Here is a 17,767-nt window from a genome sequence, read left to right on the forward strand (position 1 = left end):
GAACACTGTAATATAATTTTCTAAATGCAGACATATAAAAGTGCTTCTGAGAAATGCTTATGTAGGAATTTCTTTCAGAGAATAACTAGAAAACTACCTTGAGGATAAATAATAAAAAAAAAAAAGATGTTGAAGACTTTGCTAAAAAAAACCCCAGGTGTATATTATTAGCCAAAAGTACTTTCATGTACTTCAATCAGACAGAATTATCGCTTTAGCATTTTAAAGTACTTTAAATACACTTTCAATCAAATAATAAATCACAGTTTTTGATTACTTAAAACAGGAATTGCTTTAAAGGAGACCACAAAGGAGCTTAATGCAAGCCAAGACTATCAAACAAAATGCCTTGAATCCTTCAAGGAGATCTCAGACTGTTATTATTAAAATGTTACAGTGGTTTAAAGTTACTTTGATGCAAGTCAATACTCATCACACACAAAGGCTTGATCTCTCATGTGGCATGCGAAGCACAAAAAAGAGAATCTCTATAAACTCCCCAACAAACAGAATCAAGGAAAAAGAAAAATATATACACATGCATTGACGCTTTAAGAATCACCACTAACCAAATTGAACAAATGAAAAAGAACAGAGTATCTCTAAACCTGAGAAAGCAAAACACGAAATCTATATTCTAACCCATATTATCTCTCTTTCCCCGTTACAAGTTCCAAGCACAGAATGCAGCATCTTGAATCATGCTAAATTGAAATGACAGAAGAGTAAAACTAGATGACAATAAGTTCAATCGGAAGTTAAACTTCAGTTTCATTATTGATCGGTTAAAACTGGATAAAAACTAACTGCAAAGAAAACAAAATAATGTAACAATACTAAAAATGCTCACTAGCACAAAAGGACAATATTATCAGAAGGCTAATTTCTTTTTCTTCTTAGGAGATGCAGTTTTATACCCAGACTTGCAAGGCTTGCCCCAAGGTGTAAGTGAACACCGTCCATGGTTACCACTACTTTTGCTTCGTCCCTCACCTCCACCATGAGGATGATCAACTGGATTCATGGCTACTCCTCTAACCACAGGTCTTCGACCCAACCAACGGCTCTGACCAGCCTTCCTAAGCTTCTTAGCTCCATGGCTTGGGTTAGACACTGTACCAATGGTGGCTCGACATCTAGTGTCAATCAGTTTCTCATTACCAGAAGGTAGTCTTACTAAACAGAAGCTTGAAGTGGGTTCTTTCAAAATCTTGGCTGACGTCCCCGCAGCTCTAACTAGCTTGCCACCTTGTCCTGGGTTTACCTCAATGTTGTGAATGATGGTCCCAATACGCATACAAGCAAGTGGCATGCAACTTCCAATTTGAGAATTTATATCAACATGAGCCATCTGTCTCATTATCTTATCACGCACAGTTTCTTTTTTTGGTTTTTCTTGTTTTGAAGGATCACCAACTAATTCGGTTTCTGTGAAATACAACGGCAATATAATATAGTTCAATCTTTTGAGGATAAAGGAGTGAGATTCCATAATATAAAAAACAAGAGTACCAGAAGACTGATATTGATCCATAATATAAAAACAAGATTACCAGAGGACTGATAGCGATAAGTAGTGTTGTTGTTGAGAACGGAAGGACAGAGAAGCCTGTTGAAGAGCGTCGATGAAGCTGAGCGTACTCTGCACAAAGCCATTTCTGCTGATCTCTTTCTGTGTCTCTTTCTCCTACGTTTTGTTTTCTTCTGTTGATTTCACTGTCTATCACAACATGTTGCCTGCATGTCAGAAACATTATCACCGTGGTCATAATACTTGGTCCTTGAAGATTTATTGTTTGATCAATTATTAAAATGGTGTTTGTTAAGAACTTGATGCTTCAAATCTAAATAATTCAACTAATAATTGAGAAAGTTTAATATGAAGTTAAATTAGCCACCTGCCAGCAACAAAGCAACACAAGATCAAAATCCATGTCCACTGATTAAATCATACAAAGCCAGACATGGTGAGAAATTGTATTTGGGTGGCTTAACAAATTCTTTTCCCAGTAAACTTCTTTCGACACTATTTAGATATTTGTTCAAGCAAAGTTTAACAAAATGAGATGATCTTATTAAAACGGATGTATCTAATCAGTCGATAATGAACCTTACCTTGCTTAATCGATATCCTATACACAAAGCAAAAAATTTAAAACAAAACAAAAATGAAAATGCAACAAAACAATCTAAAAGTCATATAATCTCGAAACAAAATTTAGATCTTTAAATATATGACAATCGTAAAGCTGAAAAATTTACATGAAATTTACATACTACAAGATAAAACCTGATTTAGGATTAATTTTACTGTTAATATATATCTAACCCATATGCGAAAAAGTGAATTCAATTCTGTAAATTGCATAAGAAACAACATTAAACAGAGAGAAACAGGCTGAGATAAGATTACCGGCGGTGACAGAAGCTAAAGCACCCCACGGCTGAGAAAAGAATGCTGTGGAATTGAAAGATGGGTGATCACACTGAGAAGAAAGGTGACGGCCACCGTGAGAGTTTTTCTAAGTGAGTAGAGACTAGAGAGATGAAGAAGATGGCTAATGCTGAGCGAATTTAGGGCTGGAGAAATGAGCTAATGGGCCGGGCCGGACTGGACTCGTTTACTGTGATTTTCATAGTTGTAATATAATAATCCATGTCATCAATTAAAAAAATTATAATCCACGTCATTTATATTTAGATCACATCCGTAAGATAATTTAAATAATATTTTATTATTTATTTAAAAAGGTATATTAATATTTAAAATTTTAAAAAATATTTTAATTAAAAAATTTTAAATAAAAATAATCTCTCTTTAATTTTATAAAATTATTTTTTTAATTTTTATTTTATTATTTTTATTACACAAAAATATTTTAATTATCATTTATTTAATTATGATCATATTAATTTATTTTTATTTAAAGAATTTATAAAAAATAATTTAATTTTTTACCTAAGTAAATAAACATTTAAAAAATAAAATTAATTCATATGCTAATTTTTAGTTTCGTTCTTCAGTTTCTCTCTCGCTTGCTTTCAGTCTTTCCTCGTCCTTCTCTTTAATGGCGGCCATTCCAAATCCAACGTTGCAATCACCATCAACCTGTTTCCTAAAACCCTGCTCCGACTCGCTTCCTAATCTTGGGTTCTCAATATCTGTAAGTTTTTCGCCGTCAGTTTCCTCTTCGCTCTCAAAATCGAACAAAATATTTCTTCACTCTGAGCCCAAGAAACTCGCTGTCTCTGCAAGAAGTGCCGATGAGAATATCACTGAGGGCACTTTCACTTCCCGTTCTACTAACCGCACCAAGTATTCACTTCACTCATTCTTTTTCTAATATGTGTTTATATTCATATATCCGCCAGTTAAGCCGATTCTGTGATAAGATTATTGTGCTGGTAATGTAGCTAGCGTAAAATTGTGATTCTTCAACTGGGACAAGGTGATTTTTTGTGTGGAGTTTTGTATATTGGTTGCATGGATATGTTTAGATGTTGGACAAGTTTATTGTAGTGAATAAATAAACGTTATGTTTTGGTTCTGGGTGGATGATTGCATGTGCGATTCTTCAGTTAGGTCAAGATAATTTTGTATACATGCGTGCTGGCTATGAGTCTACATTTTAGTCTCTGTAAATTGTAATTGTTTATCGAACAATCTAGCAGCTTTGTTTTGTAAGGATAACGTCCAAACGACAATACCATACAGAGCCTCTGCAAATTTGAGAACGACTTTTGATATCCTTAGAAGTGCTATTAAATCGAATTTCAAACCATTGTTTTTGTTTATGATATTTAGATGAAATAAAGGAGGTGCTTTTTGGGATTGAAAAGTGATTGAAGTTTCTCATGGAGAAACTCTCGATAAGCGATTTATTTGTTAAAACATTATTTTATGAAGTGCTTAAACTTAATTCCTTGGTGTACCATCAGATAGGCCCTTCTACAAAAGCACTCTAAAAGGGGAATGTAGTCTTCTTTTATTTTATTTTATTTTTCCCCTTTCTGGGGGTGTGTTTGGGTTCTGTAGGGCAGCGCCTTAATGAAGTATGCAAATGACTCTTTCAGTAAAGAAAGCTTGTGCATTTGTTATGTATTTTTCAATTACATGCTTGCTTTTCTCATTTGGGTTGTCAAGCTGAATCGTGATAACCATGCTTTCCTTAATTGTTCATTGTATATATTTTGCTTTTGATTTGTAAGTTTGTATTGATAAAGGCTTTACGTTGAGAAATTATGCAAATTGGTAATCGTATTCATAAATTATGCAAGTTTGTTACGAACTTTTATTTTGTTTATGTACAAAACTTGCTGCCACCTTGCTGATTTTGTGCCGGCAAGTTTTTTTTTTTTTAAATAATTAATAACTATTGAGTTTTCTTCTGGATGCTAATTCTAATATGCTTGCCTTGGCTCTCTGCTACTACTGTTATGAACTCAGTGTGCGACGGCACACAATTTCCGTGTTCGTCGGGGATGAAAGTGGAATGATCAACCGGATTGCTGGGGTCTTTGCAAGGAGGGGATATAACATTGAGTCCCTCGCTGTCGGTCTGAACAAGGACAAGGCACTCTTCACCATAGTTGTTTATGGAACTGATAAGGTGCTGCAGCAAGTTATGGAGCAGCTTCAGAAACTTGTTAATGTTTTGAAGGTTATCACATTACACTGGAATCCCCCTCTCGAAATTTATTTCTTCCGTCAGAATTTCATTCTTCAATTATATTCAAGTTGGCACGTGGATATCCTAACCTTATAATTTTTTAGGATTAACTGCTTCCTTCTAGATGTATGTGCCTCTCAGATTTCCTTAAAGTTTCTTGATCAATTTCTGCTGTTAACATCTCCTATGATTTTCTGCCTTCTAAAAGTAATTTTTTTGCATTATAATTGATTTCTCAACTTCTGTCCTCAAATCTGATCTTCAGGTTGAAGATCTCTCAAATGAACCCCAGGTTGAACGTGAATTAATGCTCATAAAAGTGAATGCAGATCCAAAGTTCCGTGCTGAGGTAGCTACGGCATGTTCATTTGATTGTTGGAGATTGAGGTTCATGTTTTCTTCTTTTCATTTTCTCAGATTTTTCTATTTCCATGTCTTGGTGTTCATCTTCAGATCAGGTGGTTGGTGGACATATTTAGAGCGAAAATTGTGGATATCTCAGAATACTCTCTGACAATTGAGGTGATGATTGTTAGAATTTTATTGCAGTCCCTCTTCTCCCCCTGATCCCCATTCTATATCGTATTGATGCCTCATGAGCAAAGGGCTACTTGGACATGTTATTTACTGTGGCAATATTGACTTTGGATGTCCTTCAGTTCTGACCTTTTTCAAGACTCTTAATTTTTTCTGCTTTGGTATAGTGTGATATGGACTCAGAAGTTTGGATTGCATCTTTCCATCATGAAAATTGAGTATTTGGAAAGGAATAGATAATAACAACGATGACAGCTAAGTATTTGGATAGTTTTGACTTGCCTCAATGAAGAAAAAGCTGAAGCAATTTCTTCCCCCACCCTACCTTTTTTTTTTTTTTTTTTTTTGTGAGAAGTAAATGCCTCAAAACACAATAAACTTGAAGACGCAAAAAATATTGATTCTTGATCTCAACTATTTGGCCCTGTCAAATGCTTTCCAAGTCTGAAGACGATTTAAATTGCCATTATAAATAATCTGCATTTTCTGCCTTCTTGCTTCCTTTCATTGTTAAAACTCTTGTGACATAAGTTATTATCTTATGCATAATCCAGGTAACTGGAGATCCGGGGAAGATGGTTGCTGTTCAAAGAAACTTAAGCAAGTTTGGGATCAGAGAAATTGCGAGAACTGGAAAGGTTATGAACTGCCTTGAAAAAACGCGTGTACTTTGTTGTTATTTTCATTGCTTTGGCATTTTAAAAGACCTGTCAAGACATTATTTCGTGTTTCTAACTTAAGTAAAGGGATGGGCTGGAATAATCTCATTTTATTAGTTATGATGAGAGAGAGAGAGAGAGAGAGAGGGAGGGAGAAATATTCATTTGTTAACTTATGCGCCTGTTATTCTTAGTAGATTGCTTTGAGAAGGGAAAAGTTGGGTGCTTCTGCTCCATTTTGGCGATTTTCAGCAGCTTCATATCCAGATCTTAATGAAACGCCTACTATTGACGGCCTCGTTGGGGCAGGACATAGACCACTTCTCAGTGAAACTGATACCGTAGAGGTATGTGCGTCTCTAAGATTTGCTTAAAATTCCATCCTAACATGGCATTTTGTTGCGTAAGTTAGCAAATGTACTAGTCGACACAAGAATTACAATGAAGAGTAGAGTATTGTCCCACAGAGATTGTATACCCTATTAGCTACCAAAATTATTCTAACCCTAATTTATGTGAATAACCGATTAAGTGAATTTAGATTGAAAACTAAAATAAAATATAAAGTAACTGAAAATTAAATAAAAATACAGACAGTAATAAAAATCACCAAGAGATTAAGACACTAGGACATCCGATTTTACCATAACCAATCTAATTTAATCCTCCATCTATTCTATTAAAGTTTAATACCCATGTTGACAGTGAATTTCCCTAATCTATTCAATATCCTCTCTCGAGTAATATGAAAAATACCTTCACATATTAACCTATTATATCTCTATGTGAATTTAAATCTACTAAGATTCATTAACCTTTATAGAAATTCTTAGAAAAACTGTGCGAATCACGTTGGCACATCTCTGTCTTTCATTCAATTCATGGCATTCATTACACAGAGCGAAGATACATAAATCTCCTCTTGGTCACATTATGTATCTTCAAATCATTCAAATATGGGTCAGATATTTAAAAGTATTAAATACAATAATGAACACTCAATCATGAAATAATATACAAAAAGTAACTCAGATTTATGGAATTAAATTTTCATAGTTAGGCTACATCGTTGCCTTTGTAAATTAAATTAGTTCATGGGAATATAAAGAGAACCCATAAATATGATAGGAAACATTCAAGCAAAACACTTGGAAAAGAAAAGAGAAAGAATAAACTCAGGAAGCTATCTCTCTCTCTAATCTATGCAATTCATCTTCTCCAAAATTCTGCTCTCGGTTTTGCGGCTGCTGCTTCTTCTCCCAATTCGGTTCTGCTCATGCCTTTTTTTTTTTTTTTAATATTGCTTCAATCGGTGACCTTCCCTTTTAATAATGCTGACCGCCTCTTTAATATGCTAATGCTGGGCCTCAAATCCTTAACTCAAAAGGATTTAAAAGAAATCAAGCCAAGCCGCCAACATTAGGCCCACCACATGCTTTCCATTTAAATTGTCAATTAATTCTTTAATGCTCCCCACATGATTGCATGCATGATGATTAATTAAATTAAATCTTCCTTAGTTTGTTTCAATTAAATTTCTTTATTTTTTTCCTTTTTGATTCCTTCAAGCAGATTTCTTCCTGAATGTTCCTATTTAATTACTCTTTAATCCTAGATTGTACCTAAAATAGCAAAATATAAAAATTAAGATTAAAATTAACAAAATAAAATATAATTTAACACAAAATTAAGTTAGGGAAAAATAAAAATAATATATAAATTACTAGCACATCACATTTCTGTGTTTTCTCTTATGTGAGCTTGTTTATGAGATATTGGTGCAGAGAAAGATGTGCTTTTAAATGGAACAGAAAAACTGTTTGCGAAATTTCTTGTGATATCCTGCTGCCAGATTTTATTTACCGTTACATAATACACACCTGTAATGCTTTAATTTCTTGGTTATTGTAATTTTTCATTCATTTGTCTTCATGTTAGATTACGAATGTTTTATTATTGGTTGGGGACAGATGTGTGTGCTTGGAAATGAATGTCCACTAATTAACTACTGGAGACCTGTTAACGACAATTCTTGTTATGTATTTACTTTTCCACATATCCATCCTATCGCCTATGTTGTATTTATGTTTGGAATGGACACCATTGCCCTGTTCAAATGTCCTGTCACGTGGATATTCACACTTCCATTCTTGGGTTTCTATACTTGTCCATAATGAAACCATAAGTTGGTTTTAATGGATCTTGCTTGTTCTGGTGAATATTAACTTTCAAATTAATCTCTTGTTTGTTCTTTTGCATCAATCCTAGCTTCTTGTCTTATATATTGTTTAATTGATCTTATGTAACTCATTTATGGATTGAGCATTTGATATTCTTTTTTTGTTTGTGAAGGGAGATGTTTATCCGGTTGAACCATCTGATGGCTTGACTGTAAATCAAGTTCTTGATCCGCACTGGGGTGTTCTAAATGATGATGATGTAAGAAAATATTCCATGGCTTAAATTTCTTCTATTCCTCCTTTTCCTTTTCATCATTTCCTTGGGTTTTATTATCCCCAACCCTTCCTGTATATCTCCCTTATCTTTGCCTGCGTCTGAAGGTGCTTTGGCTGTTACAAATGTACGAGCTACCTGCAATTGGAACTTGTGAGCATGGTTCAATGTTGTTTTCTAGGGTTTAAATAGTATTTTCTGCACCTTTATCAACTTAATTTGTTGGGTCAAGGGGCAACTTAACATTGTATCAAAGCTAGGTTGTGCTTATGCAAGTCTCTAATGCTGTGACAATTTTTAAATTCCATCCAAAGTACAGAAGAGCCTAATGTTTTCAGCAAAAAGCCCATGAGGAACACCTATTGATCGTGTCAAAAGAAAATTTTTTTAGAGCCTTCAGAGTGTACACCTTTGGGAGAAAAGGACAATTAGGATATTATTTTTATTTTTTATTTTTTATTTTTATCTGGAAATAGGAGAGTCAGTGGTTTAAAATCTGCTAGTTTTTTTGCTTATATATGGATGTCGTTTATATGTGTAGTCACCTGAACTTCAGTGAAAAGCTTTTTCCTTCTTTGCGGTTAGCTTGGGGCAATTGGCTGGGTGGTAGTTTTCTTGTCGATTTTCATTAGTGCTTGGTTTATTATTTTTCAGACAAGTGGACTTCGATCACATACTTTATCCATGCTTGTGAATGACTCTCCAGGAGTTCTTAACATTGTTACAGGGGTTTTTGCTCGAAGGGGCTATAACATTCAGGTATATATGATGTCGTTTTTGCTCCCTCTTTCTCTCCTTCCTGTCATTAATCTAAGGGTTGCTAATATGTTCAATTATTCTGTTTCTCAGAGTTTGGCTGTTGGACATGCAGAAACTGAGGGGCTCTCACGAATTACAACAGTTGTTCCCGCTACAGATGAATCAATTAGCAAGTTGATGCAGCAACTTTATAAGCTAATAGATCTACATGAGGTGAGAAAACTATTAGGAAGGAACCATCTTATATTATTAAAAGATGCATTTACAGGTCCCATCATCTTATATGAATTTTGATCCTTCTATGTTCTGCGTCAGTGTATTGTATTTCTCTCTAGATCAAAATATTTGGGCAGGCTTTTAAGGAATGTTGTTTTTATGGGCTTATGATTTTAGTGTTTGAATTGAAGAATTTACAAGTAATATTTCTCTCCTTTAGGTTCGGGATCTTACTCATTTGCCATTTGCTGAACGAGAATTGATGTTGATAAAGGTTGCTGTAAATACCACTGCTCGAAGAGATGTTCTTGACATTGCCACCATATTTAGGGCCAAAGCAGTTGATGTATCCGATCACACGATTACTCTTGAGGTAAACTCACTTTTTTTGTAGATATCGATATATTGTTCGGGCATCATTGCATCAGTTTTCTATCCTCTTTATTTTCTATCCAGTATATGGGGATACCTGATATTTTAACTGTGCACTGTTTGAGAAAATCATTGTTAGAATTTGGTCTTTAATTTAAATTTTTTTTGCCTCATGCCCTCTGCCACGCTTGCCTGCTTACTGTAAATGAATTCTCGGATGCTTTCCTCTATGATTTTTTACTACTTTTTCGAAGCTCAATCCTTTCTCTGCATACTTATGAATCTGCATTCTATATTTGTTCCAGCTTACAGGAGATTTGGACAAGATGGTTGCACTGCAGAGACTGTTAGAGCCTTATGGAATTTGCGAGGTTTGCCTACAGTTTTTTAATCTTTAATTTTGTTAATACATTCCAGCACAGGACTGTGGTTGCAGACCAAGTTTCAGCTTCCTAGAATATTTTTATCTCTCTTGTCCAGCCATGATCTTAGGCGCCCAACAGGGGTGTGAAGTATGTCATCAAACGAAGTTAGAGTTAACTCTTCCCTGTTGTTCCTCTTGGGTCTAATTGTGCCCTTGATCTAATAAATTCGCTGTCTGTGGCTTTGGTAGAATCTTTGTTGCTGTTCAAAATGTCATTCAAATTTTTGCCCTAACATTGCAGGTGGCACGAACCGGTCGAGTAGCATTGGTTCGTGAATCAGGCGTGGATTCCAAGTATCTTCGTGGATATTCATTTCCTTTGTAATTCGGAGACTTGTAGCAAATCAATTAGTTATTTATGCTTTGCCGGTTCACAGAAAGGAAATTTTGTAGCTTGCAATTTAGCAGAGATATTGTTTTTTTAACCCCACCCCCCCACACACAAAGGGTTGCACTTCCATTTCATAGCTTATTATTACAACTCACAGAGTATAATTTTGAATATGGTTTTTTCTTCCACATTTGGCGTAGACATGGATTCATTCATCTTCTTGATTCATTAATAAGTCATTCATTAATAAGTTACCCCATGCTCTGAATCTTTGATTTATAGCTTGATAAAACTGAAGTCAAAACAAACATATAAGGCAGATAAATGCAATTAATTATCCAATAATAAATTTTCTGTAACAAAAGAGTAAGAAGCCATGGAAAAGAAAGGAGTGGCTATGAGAGTGCACTAACCGAGCCAGGTTTAAAGGAATCAACATAAGATCCTTTCAATAGATAATATCTTTTAGAAGTTTGAAGTTCAAATACAAACCGAGTTAAATTTTATTTACGGCTGTGTATTATTTCAAAGATCTAAATTAATTGCCTCTTCAAGAAATATTTAACGTCGATCAATGCAAGACGGTTCCTTTTTAAATTTAAGTCAAGTTCACATTTACTCAAATTTCAAACGAAAAGACAAATACTACCTTATTGAAAAAGGGGATTCCTAACAAGCAAACTGATATCTTGGTGAGCTCTAGAGCTGGCTTCTTTCAGTTTTCATATGAATCATAAAATGGTTGATGGGTCTAATGGCTGCCGTGAACAACTAAACTAGCAAATTTTATTTTATCCCTCGAATTCATTACCTTAGAGTAAAATTTTACTAAACCAAGAGTTCAAGTATTCGGGTCAATACTAAACATCATAAAATATAAAGGCACAAATACTATCAATCAAAAGGCTGATGAGGGAATTAAAATGCACCTCATATTGGCAGAAACAAAAAGTCAGTTTGCTAGTGTTTTAAGTAGCTGACCTTATTGATATCTATGGATTTACATAAAAAATTTACAACTATAAAGCAATAATATCAAATGTAGACTTAACAAGGGCATAACAGTGTCTTCAGTTCAGATCAATTCTAGTCTGTGTACAAGGAACCAACTATAAGTTTGACACTGTGAGGTACCTTAGCCTCAAGCATCTTTACACAATTTCTTAGTACTTTTTTCCTCACATATCTAGAAGGTTCAATGATCAATTTCTCAAGCATGGTCGCATTTTGAAATAAGTATTGAGCAAGTTCAACATCAAATTGACGCCCAAGAAAACCATGTAATTCCACCACCTTGAGATGTTGATGCGAGTATTTAGGAAACTGTTGTCTTTTCTTTCCTAGTCGGCGGCCATGATCATTTAACTGAAACGACAAAAATCAAGTACACCATGTCATGTCTAAATGGTTCCCACAAAAAAATATATATATAACTGGATTGGTAAATTCTAAAACTTGGAAAGTTGGCCATAACATTTAAAATAAAATAAAATATAGTCAGATTCATAGAGACTCATAACAAGATCCAATGCAACTGTCTTGCAGATTCTCCAGCTTCATTCAACTAAAGCAAAATGCAAGCTGACTGAAAAACAAGCATTAATAAGCAGGGAACATATAGAATACAATAGAACTAGACATTAAAGGATCTACATGAATGATCCTTATGAAACAACAAATCTCTACTAGATTTATACAGCTCTATGAAAGCTGTTCATTATTGTTGTGTAATGCAATTCATTACAGTTGCTCAAACATTAACACTCTTACTTTAACTTTGAAATTTCTATTGACACATCCATTCTAATGTAATATTGTTGACAGAGAATTATGGGAGATTGCTAATGACCGGAAGGGTATAGGAATATCTTTGAAAAGCATTAACCTTCAACATATATGATCTTCTAGTACCATGTTACTTCATAATGAAATCTTAAATTAATAATTGGATAATATCATGAGAATTATCGTCACCACATCAAACATGCAAGTTCTGAAGTGCGAAATACAAAGATAGATTGGTTGCTTTATCGATGCCTCATACACTTAATAAAGAAAGGAGAGGACTCAAATATTTAAGAGATGAACAAGCCACAGCTACTCTAACAACCATCTCAATTAGTCAATTATCCCAAGCTTCCCAACTCAACGAGTAATATATCAAACCATTTACCTGAAGTATAAGCTTCTGCAAAAAGGGACATGCCTTCATAATGCAAGTCAAGCCAAGTAGGCTTTCACGATTAGGTGTTGTAACCCGAAGTCTCAAGTCAATTAGTTTGGGTAATTCAAACAGTGAAAATTGCATATAGACCTGAAAATTAGAATTAAAATAAGAAAACAGACTTAAAAGTTAGATTAAAAAACCATGCAACATCTTAAAGACTAACCTCATTGCAGCTGTCCAACTCAAGGGTCTTCAGTTGAGGGAAACAGCTTATAATTGGACCAACGAAATACGTCACTCGAAATGTGTGACTCCCACGGATTGATACATCAACAAGTTGGGGAACATTCTCAATATTTATCTTGATTGCTTGTCCATAGTATCTAAAAGATAAAAGACTCGGGGCAGAGATTTCAATTTCTTCCATTAAGTAACAAGACTGAATTTCCAAGTACTTCAACTGGATTGATGAACCAATAACCCTTAACCTTACCAAAGTTTTAGAGTGGTCCACGCATAACCGATCAAGAAGTGGACAATTCTGTATAAAAAGCTCAATATCCTTTCCATTAACATTCACAGTTTTAAAGTGAAGACATCTTAGAAACTTAATACCAGATAGACCACGACCACTCTCGATACTGTTATAAAACTCTTTCGGAAATGTGTAATAGTGCCCATATCTTCCCGGCCACAAATCCAACTTAATGTATTGAACTCTCTTTCCCAATACTGTGTAAACCCAATTGGTAATGTCACTTTGATGGAAATCACACAGATCAAAACGTACTTTAAACTCATTTATAGTGGAGCCCCTATGCAATTCTAAGACATTATTCACCCAGTTAATGTACTTAGACCTTTCTTGTTCTAAATTACCAAACCCAACATTCCAAAGCGACTCGGAAGCATCAAACTCAAGTGAATTAGTAAATGTCCACAAATTTCTCCATCTATTGGAAAGAACACTGGTTCTTGCAGCTTCCTTAAGAGTTAAATGTGATATAATATTAACAAGAATATCATCTGGGAGTCGATTGATCAAATCCTCCGAAATTTCCTCCTGATTAGAGTATCAAATTAATGTGAAAACAAATGAATTAAGAAAAATAATACCCACATAGTAATAAATAAGAACCCATGTTAGCATTATAAAATTATTAAAAGACAATAAAGATTGACATATACATATATTTAAATATATATAATCAGAAATGATACCTTATGCCGCGTTCTCTTTGTCATCCCACTCTGAAAAATTTTTGAGTTTTGCAAGTGAAAGCTTCCCCAGTTAGAGTTGCAATGGGTTGAATTGTGAACTTGGATACTATTAAATGTTTTGGCTCGTCTCAGTGGGGTAGCTGCTTACAGGAGAGAAATCGAAATGAAAGACTACTGAGCGTCTGAGGGCCGTTTTTATTCGGGAAATTTATAAAAATGGCCATAAAAATTTTGTGTTTTTCAACTTTAACCCCCCAAAGTTTTTTCTATCATAACTAGCCAAATACCCTATATTTGGACTACATTACCCTCGTCACTTTCATCAAATTTACAAAGGCATGCCACTTTTTCAATTCCAGCAAAAGTAAATACAGATTTTCCTCAACAACTTAACAAACCTTCATCACTCTCAACAAACTTCATCATTCTCGATAAATCAATTGCATAATCGAATATATAATTATCAATGTGAGAGCTTCTTAAAATTAGTTTATGCTCTTATACAATGTAAACCTTTAATCTATTAATTTTATCAACTAAATTCGAAATTAAAGTGGGTTTTGTTGTAAATATTGTTATTTTTCATTTATAAAACAATGTGATTTGTTAAAGTACTTAGTTTGAGTTGAAAAATGAAGAAAAACCATTGAAAACACAGAAAAATCGGGCAAAAAATGAAGTTCAGAACAAGTGAGACATGCAAGTGGGACAGGTGCATGTCTCACATAAAAGCACTGCATTTATGTGCGACAGGCACCTGTCCCACTGCCTGCCGCACATAAACTCACGGATTTTATGGAGTACATTATTTTGAATTTGATTTGTCTCGTCGTAAGCTTCGAAACGGTATATTATACGCCTAAAACGGACATATATAGCTCAAGTTATGGCTTTCGAAACATAAATGAAATTTGGTGAGACAGGCAAGTGGGATAGGTGTTGCGTTTATGTGCGACAGGCACCTGTCCCACTGCCTGCCGCACATAAACCCACGGATTTTATAGAGTACATGATTTTGGATTTGATTTGTCTCGTCGTAAGCTTCGAAACGGTATATTATACGCCTAAAACGGACATATATAGCTCAAGTTATGACTTTCGAAACATATATGAAATTTAGTGAGACAGGCAAGTGGGACAGGTGCATGTCTCACTAAATTTCATATATGTTTCGAAACCCATAACTTGAGCTATATATGTCCGTTTTAGGCGTATAATATACCGTTTCGAAGCTTACGACGAGACAAATCAAATCCAAAATCATGTACTCTATAAAATCCGTGGGTTTATGTGCGGCAGGCAGTGGGACAGGTGCCTGTCGCACATAAACGCAGCACCTATCCCACTTGCCTGTCTCACCAAATTTCATTTATGTTTCGAAAGCCATAACTTGAGCTATATATGTCCGTTTTAGGCGTATAATATACCGTTTCGAAGCTTACGACGAGACAAATCAAATTCAAAATAATGTACTCCAAAAAATCCGTGAGTTTATGTGCGGCAGGCAGTGGGACAGGTGCCTGTCGCACATAAATGCAGTGCGTTTATGTGAGACATGCACCTGTCCCACTTGCATGTCTCACTTGTTCTGAACTTCATTTTTTGCCCGATTTTTCTGTGTTTTCAATGGTTTTTCTTCATTTTTCAACTCAAACTAAGTACTTTAACAAATCACATTGTTTTATAAATGAAAAATAACAATATTTACAACAAAACCCACTTTAATTTCGAATTTAGTTGATAAAATTAATAGATTAAAGGTTTACATTGTATAAGAGCATAAACTAATTTTAAGAAGCTCTCACATTGATAATTATATATTCGATTATGCAATTGATTTATCGAGAATGATGAAGTTTGTTGAGAGTGATGAAGGTTTGTTAAGTTGTTGAGGAAAATCTGTATTTACTTTTGCTGGAATTGAAAAAGTGGCATGCCTTTGTAAATTTGATGAAAGTGACGAGGGTAATGTAGTCCAAATATAGGGTATTTGGCTAGTTATGATAGAAAAAACTTTGGGGGGTTAAAGTTGAAAAACGCAAAATTTTTATGGCCATTTTTGTAAATTTCCCTTTTTATTCGGCGCAAAATAACAAGGGGATTCTCAATTTCTTATATTGTTTCAACGTATTAAACAATTTTTATTTTGTATCAAATAGGTCCTGTCTGAGTATGGATGACAAAATAATCCGGATCCGGCTCGGACCCGGAAGAACCCGGATAATCCGGTCCGGGTTGACCCATACCGGAATGTAAAAAAATGCGAGTCCGAAATAGATTTTAATAACCCGGATGGATTCGGATCCGGTTCCAGATTTGGGATAACCCGTATATCCGGAACCCGGACTCGAATATTCTTATTTTAACAATTTTTTAAATAATTTTTTAATATAAAAAGGGAAAAAAATGTTGATGCCCTAATCATCCTTTTCGTCCTCTTTCTTTTCTCTTCTCTTTATTTTCTACTTTCACAGCCACCTCTCTTCACCTTTTTCTTTTCTCTTCATCAAATCATCATTTTCGTTCCCATTCACTTCTTCTCTTCATCAAATCATCCTTTTTCTCTTCAATTCTTCTCTTAATCAAATCATCGTCGTCACTCCTCATCGCTTCGCTTCGCTGTGTTCGCATTCATCATCATCACCAGCCTTCATTTGGCCGTCGTTTGTCCATTGCGATCTCTGTTTTGGCTGCCGTTCATTCTCCTTTTGCGAATCGCGCAGGCGGCTGTGACGTGTTCATCATCATTATATCATCAGCCACCGATGTTCGTTACTTTGCCGAACACCGATTGTTGAAGTTTATGAACTAAATCCGTGAGTCACGATTTTAAGTTGTAGACATGGATTTGTATTTTGTGAGTGTATGTCATGGATCTATATTTGTAAATGGTTTATTGTTTTGAAATTAAAAATCTATAAAATTAAAATGGTTTATTACTTTGTATTTGATTTATGTTGAATATGGTTTTGCAGTATTTGATTTTTTTTTATTTGTATGTGATTCGGGTGGAAAACTCGCAATCCGAAAACCCGTAATAATCCGGGTTTAATCCGTTTCGGACCCAGTGTCACAAAAATCGGGTTTAAATCCGGATCTGGTATAACATTTTAGTATCCGGGTCCGGAACTGGGAAGGCCAAACCCGGACCCGGACCCGAATTTTGCCATCCCTATGTCTGAGCATCATTTTCTTTTTTTTCCTATAAATAATTATGTTGCAGTTGACCTATGTATGATTTGTCACAAAATCAACTCTTACACCTAAGTTGCTTTCAATCATCAATTAAGATGCAATGCTTGTTTAATTTTCACATGTGAATTAATCAATGCACATCAGGAATTCTAACTTAACACTCATTGTAATCACTCAAGCAATTAGAAACAATTGGCGAAGCAATCACAAGAAAACAGATCAATTACGTGGTTTGGTTTCTTTCAAAACTTACATCCACGAGTGAAGTCTATCAGGAAGTTTTATTAATGATTCAAATAAGAACTTTTACAAAGTATGAACAGATTCAGAATAAGGAACAGGAATATCCTCTTTCTCCTTTATATCGCTCACCGTAAACAACTCCATACATGCTTGAAGCCAGCTCTATTATCAGCTGTAAAACTGAATCTATAACTAACTTCAGTTTATAGTTTGCACAGATGAATGACGCGTGGCATAACGAACTTAACAATTCTTGAACCACTTAAGTTACCACGTGAGCAATACATGTAGAGTCCTTAGCTCAAAACGCAACCAAGCTTCAATATATGTGTGCCATTTTGATGACTTAATAACTCACATTTTAATCACATGTGTTTCTTAAGCCAGAACCAAAGAGTCAAAACAATGTCGCACATTCACAGTGTGTTTGGATTCATTACATACTTAACAATTCTCCACCTTAAATCAAACACCTAAACTGACCCATTCATTAGTTATTCAGCAAGATCAGATACTGCA

General features: G+C 34.7%; 3 protein-coding genes across 4 annotated transcripts; 1 reads left to right on the forward strand and 2 right to left on the reverse strand.

The window, feature by feature from the left end:
- Window positions 1-746: 746 nt before the first annotated feature.
- On the reverse strand, window positions 747-2,580 carry LOC102625872 (60S ribosomal protein L2, mitochondrial). 2 transcript variants are annotated; one of them, XM_006470634.4, is made up of 3 exons: window positions 2,414-2,580; window positions 1,554-1,737; window positions 747-1,428 (listed from the first exon to the last, which is right to left on the reverse strand). In XM_006470634.4, the coding sequence occupies exons 2-3, from the start codon at window positions 1,654-1,656 to the stop codon at window positions 872-874; spliced, it is 660 nt and encodes a 219-aa protein (XP_006470697.1). In that variant the 5' UTR covers window positions 1,657-1,737; window positions 2,414-2,580; the 3' UTR covers window positions 747-871. The 2 variants fall into 2 exon arrangements, with proteins under 2 accessions (XP_006470697.1, XP_024951250.1); XM_025095482.2 differs by having other exon boundaries at window positions 1,554-1,720; window positions 2,414-2,565.
- A 420-nt stretch (window positions 2,581-3,000) lies between these two features.
- LOC102626161 (acetolactate synthase small subunit 2, chloroplastic-like) lies at window positions 3,001-10,610 on the forward strand. The gene is made up of 12 exons (XM_006470635.3): window positions 3,001-3,316; window positions 4,448-4,661; window positions 4,936-5,019; window positions 5,124-5,192; window positions 5,762-5,845; window positions 6,064-6,213; window positions 8,219-8,305; window positions 8,975-9,079; window positions 9,170-9,292; window positions 9,516-9,668; window positions 9,973-10,038; window positions 10,333-10,610. Exons 1-12 carry the CDS (start codon window positions 3,069-3,071, stop codon window positions 10,414-10,416), a joined length of 1,467 nt encoding a protein of 488 aa, XP_006470698.1. The 5' UTR covers window positions 3,001-3,068; the 3' UTR covers window positions 10,417-10,610.
- A 722-nt stretch (window positions 10,611-11,332) lies between these two features.
- Window positions 11,333-13,970, reverse strand: LOC102626460 (FBD-associated F-box protein At4g10400). Its single transcript, XM_006470636.4, has 4 exons — window positions 13,811-13,970; window positions 12,813-13,652; window positions 12,596-12,736; window positions 11,333-11,787 (listed from the first exon to the last, which is right to left on the reverse strand). Exons 1-4 carry the CDS (start codon window positions 13,832-13,834, stop codon window positions 11,509-11,511), a joined length of 1,284 nt encoding a protein of 427 aa, XP_006470699.1. The 5' UTR covers window positions 13,835-13,970; the 3' UTR covers window positions 11,333-11,508.
- Between the last annotated feature and the right edge of the window lie 3,797 nt (window positions 13,971-17,767).

This window comes from Citrus sinensis, chromosome 2 (assembly GCF_022201045.2).
Source record: "Citrus sinensis cultivar Valencia sweet orange chromosome 2, DVS_A1.0, whole genome shotgun sequence".
Lineage (NCBI taxonomy): Eukaryota > Viridiplantae > Streptophyta > Magnoliopsida > Sapindales > Rutaceae > Citrus > Citrus sinensis.

Excerpts from the sequence above, each read along its gene's own strand:
- LOC102626161 (XM_006470635.3), top strand. The coding sequence starts at position 3,069 with ATGGCGGCCATTCCAAATCCAACGTTGCAATCACCATCAACCTGTTTC. Across the intron at positions 3,317-4,447 it reads CGTTCTACTAACCGCACCAA|TGTGCGACGGCACACAATTT; the intron begins GTATTCACTTCA and ends TTATGAACTCAG. Across the intron at positions 10,039-10,332 it reads AGCCTTATGGAATTTGCGAG|GTGGCACGAACCGGTCGAGT; the intron begins GTTTGCCTACAG and ends CTAACATTGCAG.
- LOC102625872 (XM_006470634.4), bottom strand. The coding sequence starts at position 1,656 with ATGGCTTTGTGCAGAGTACGCTCAGCTTCATCGACGCTCTTCAACAGG. Across the intron at positions 1,429-1,553 it reads TTATCGCTATCAGTCCTCTG|AAACCGAATTAGTTGGTGAT; the intron begins GTAATCTTGTTT and ends TGTATTTCACAG.
- LOC102626460 (XM_006470636.4), bottom strand. The coding sequence starts at position 13,834 with ATGACAAAGAGAACGCGGCATAAG. Across the intron at positions 13,653-13,810 it reads CAAAGAGAACGCGGCATAAG|GAGGAAATTTCGGAGGATTT; the intron begins GTATCATTTCTG and ends TACTCTAATCAG. Across the intron at positions 12,737-12,812 it reads AGTTGGACAGCTGCAATGAG|GTCTATATGCAATTTTCACT; the intron begins GTTAGTCTTTAA and ends TCTAATTTTCAG.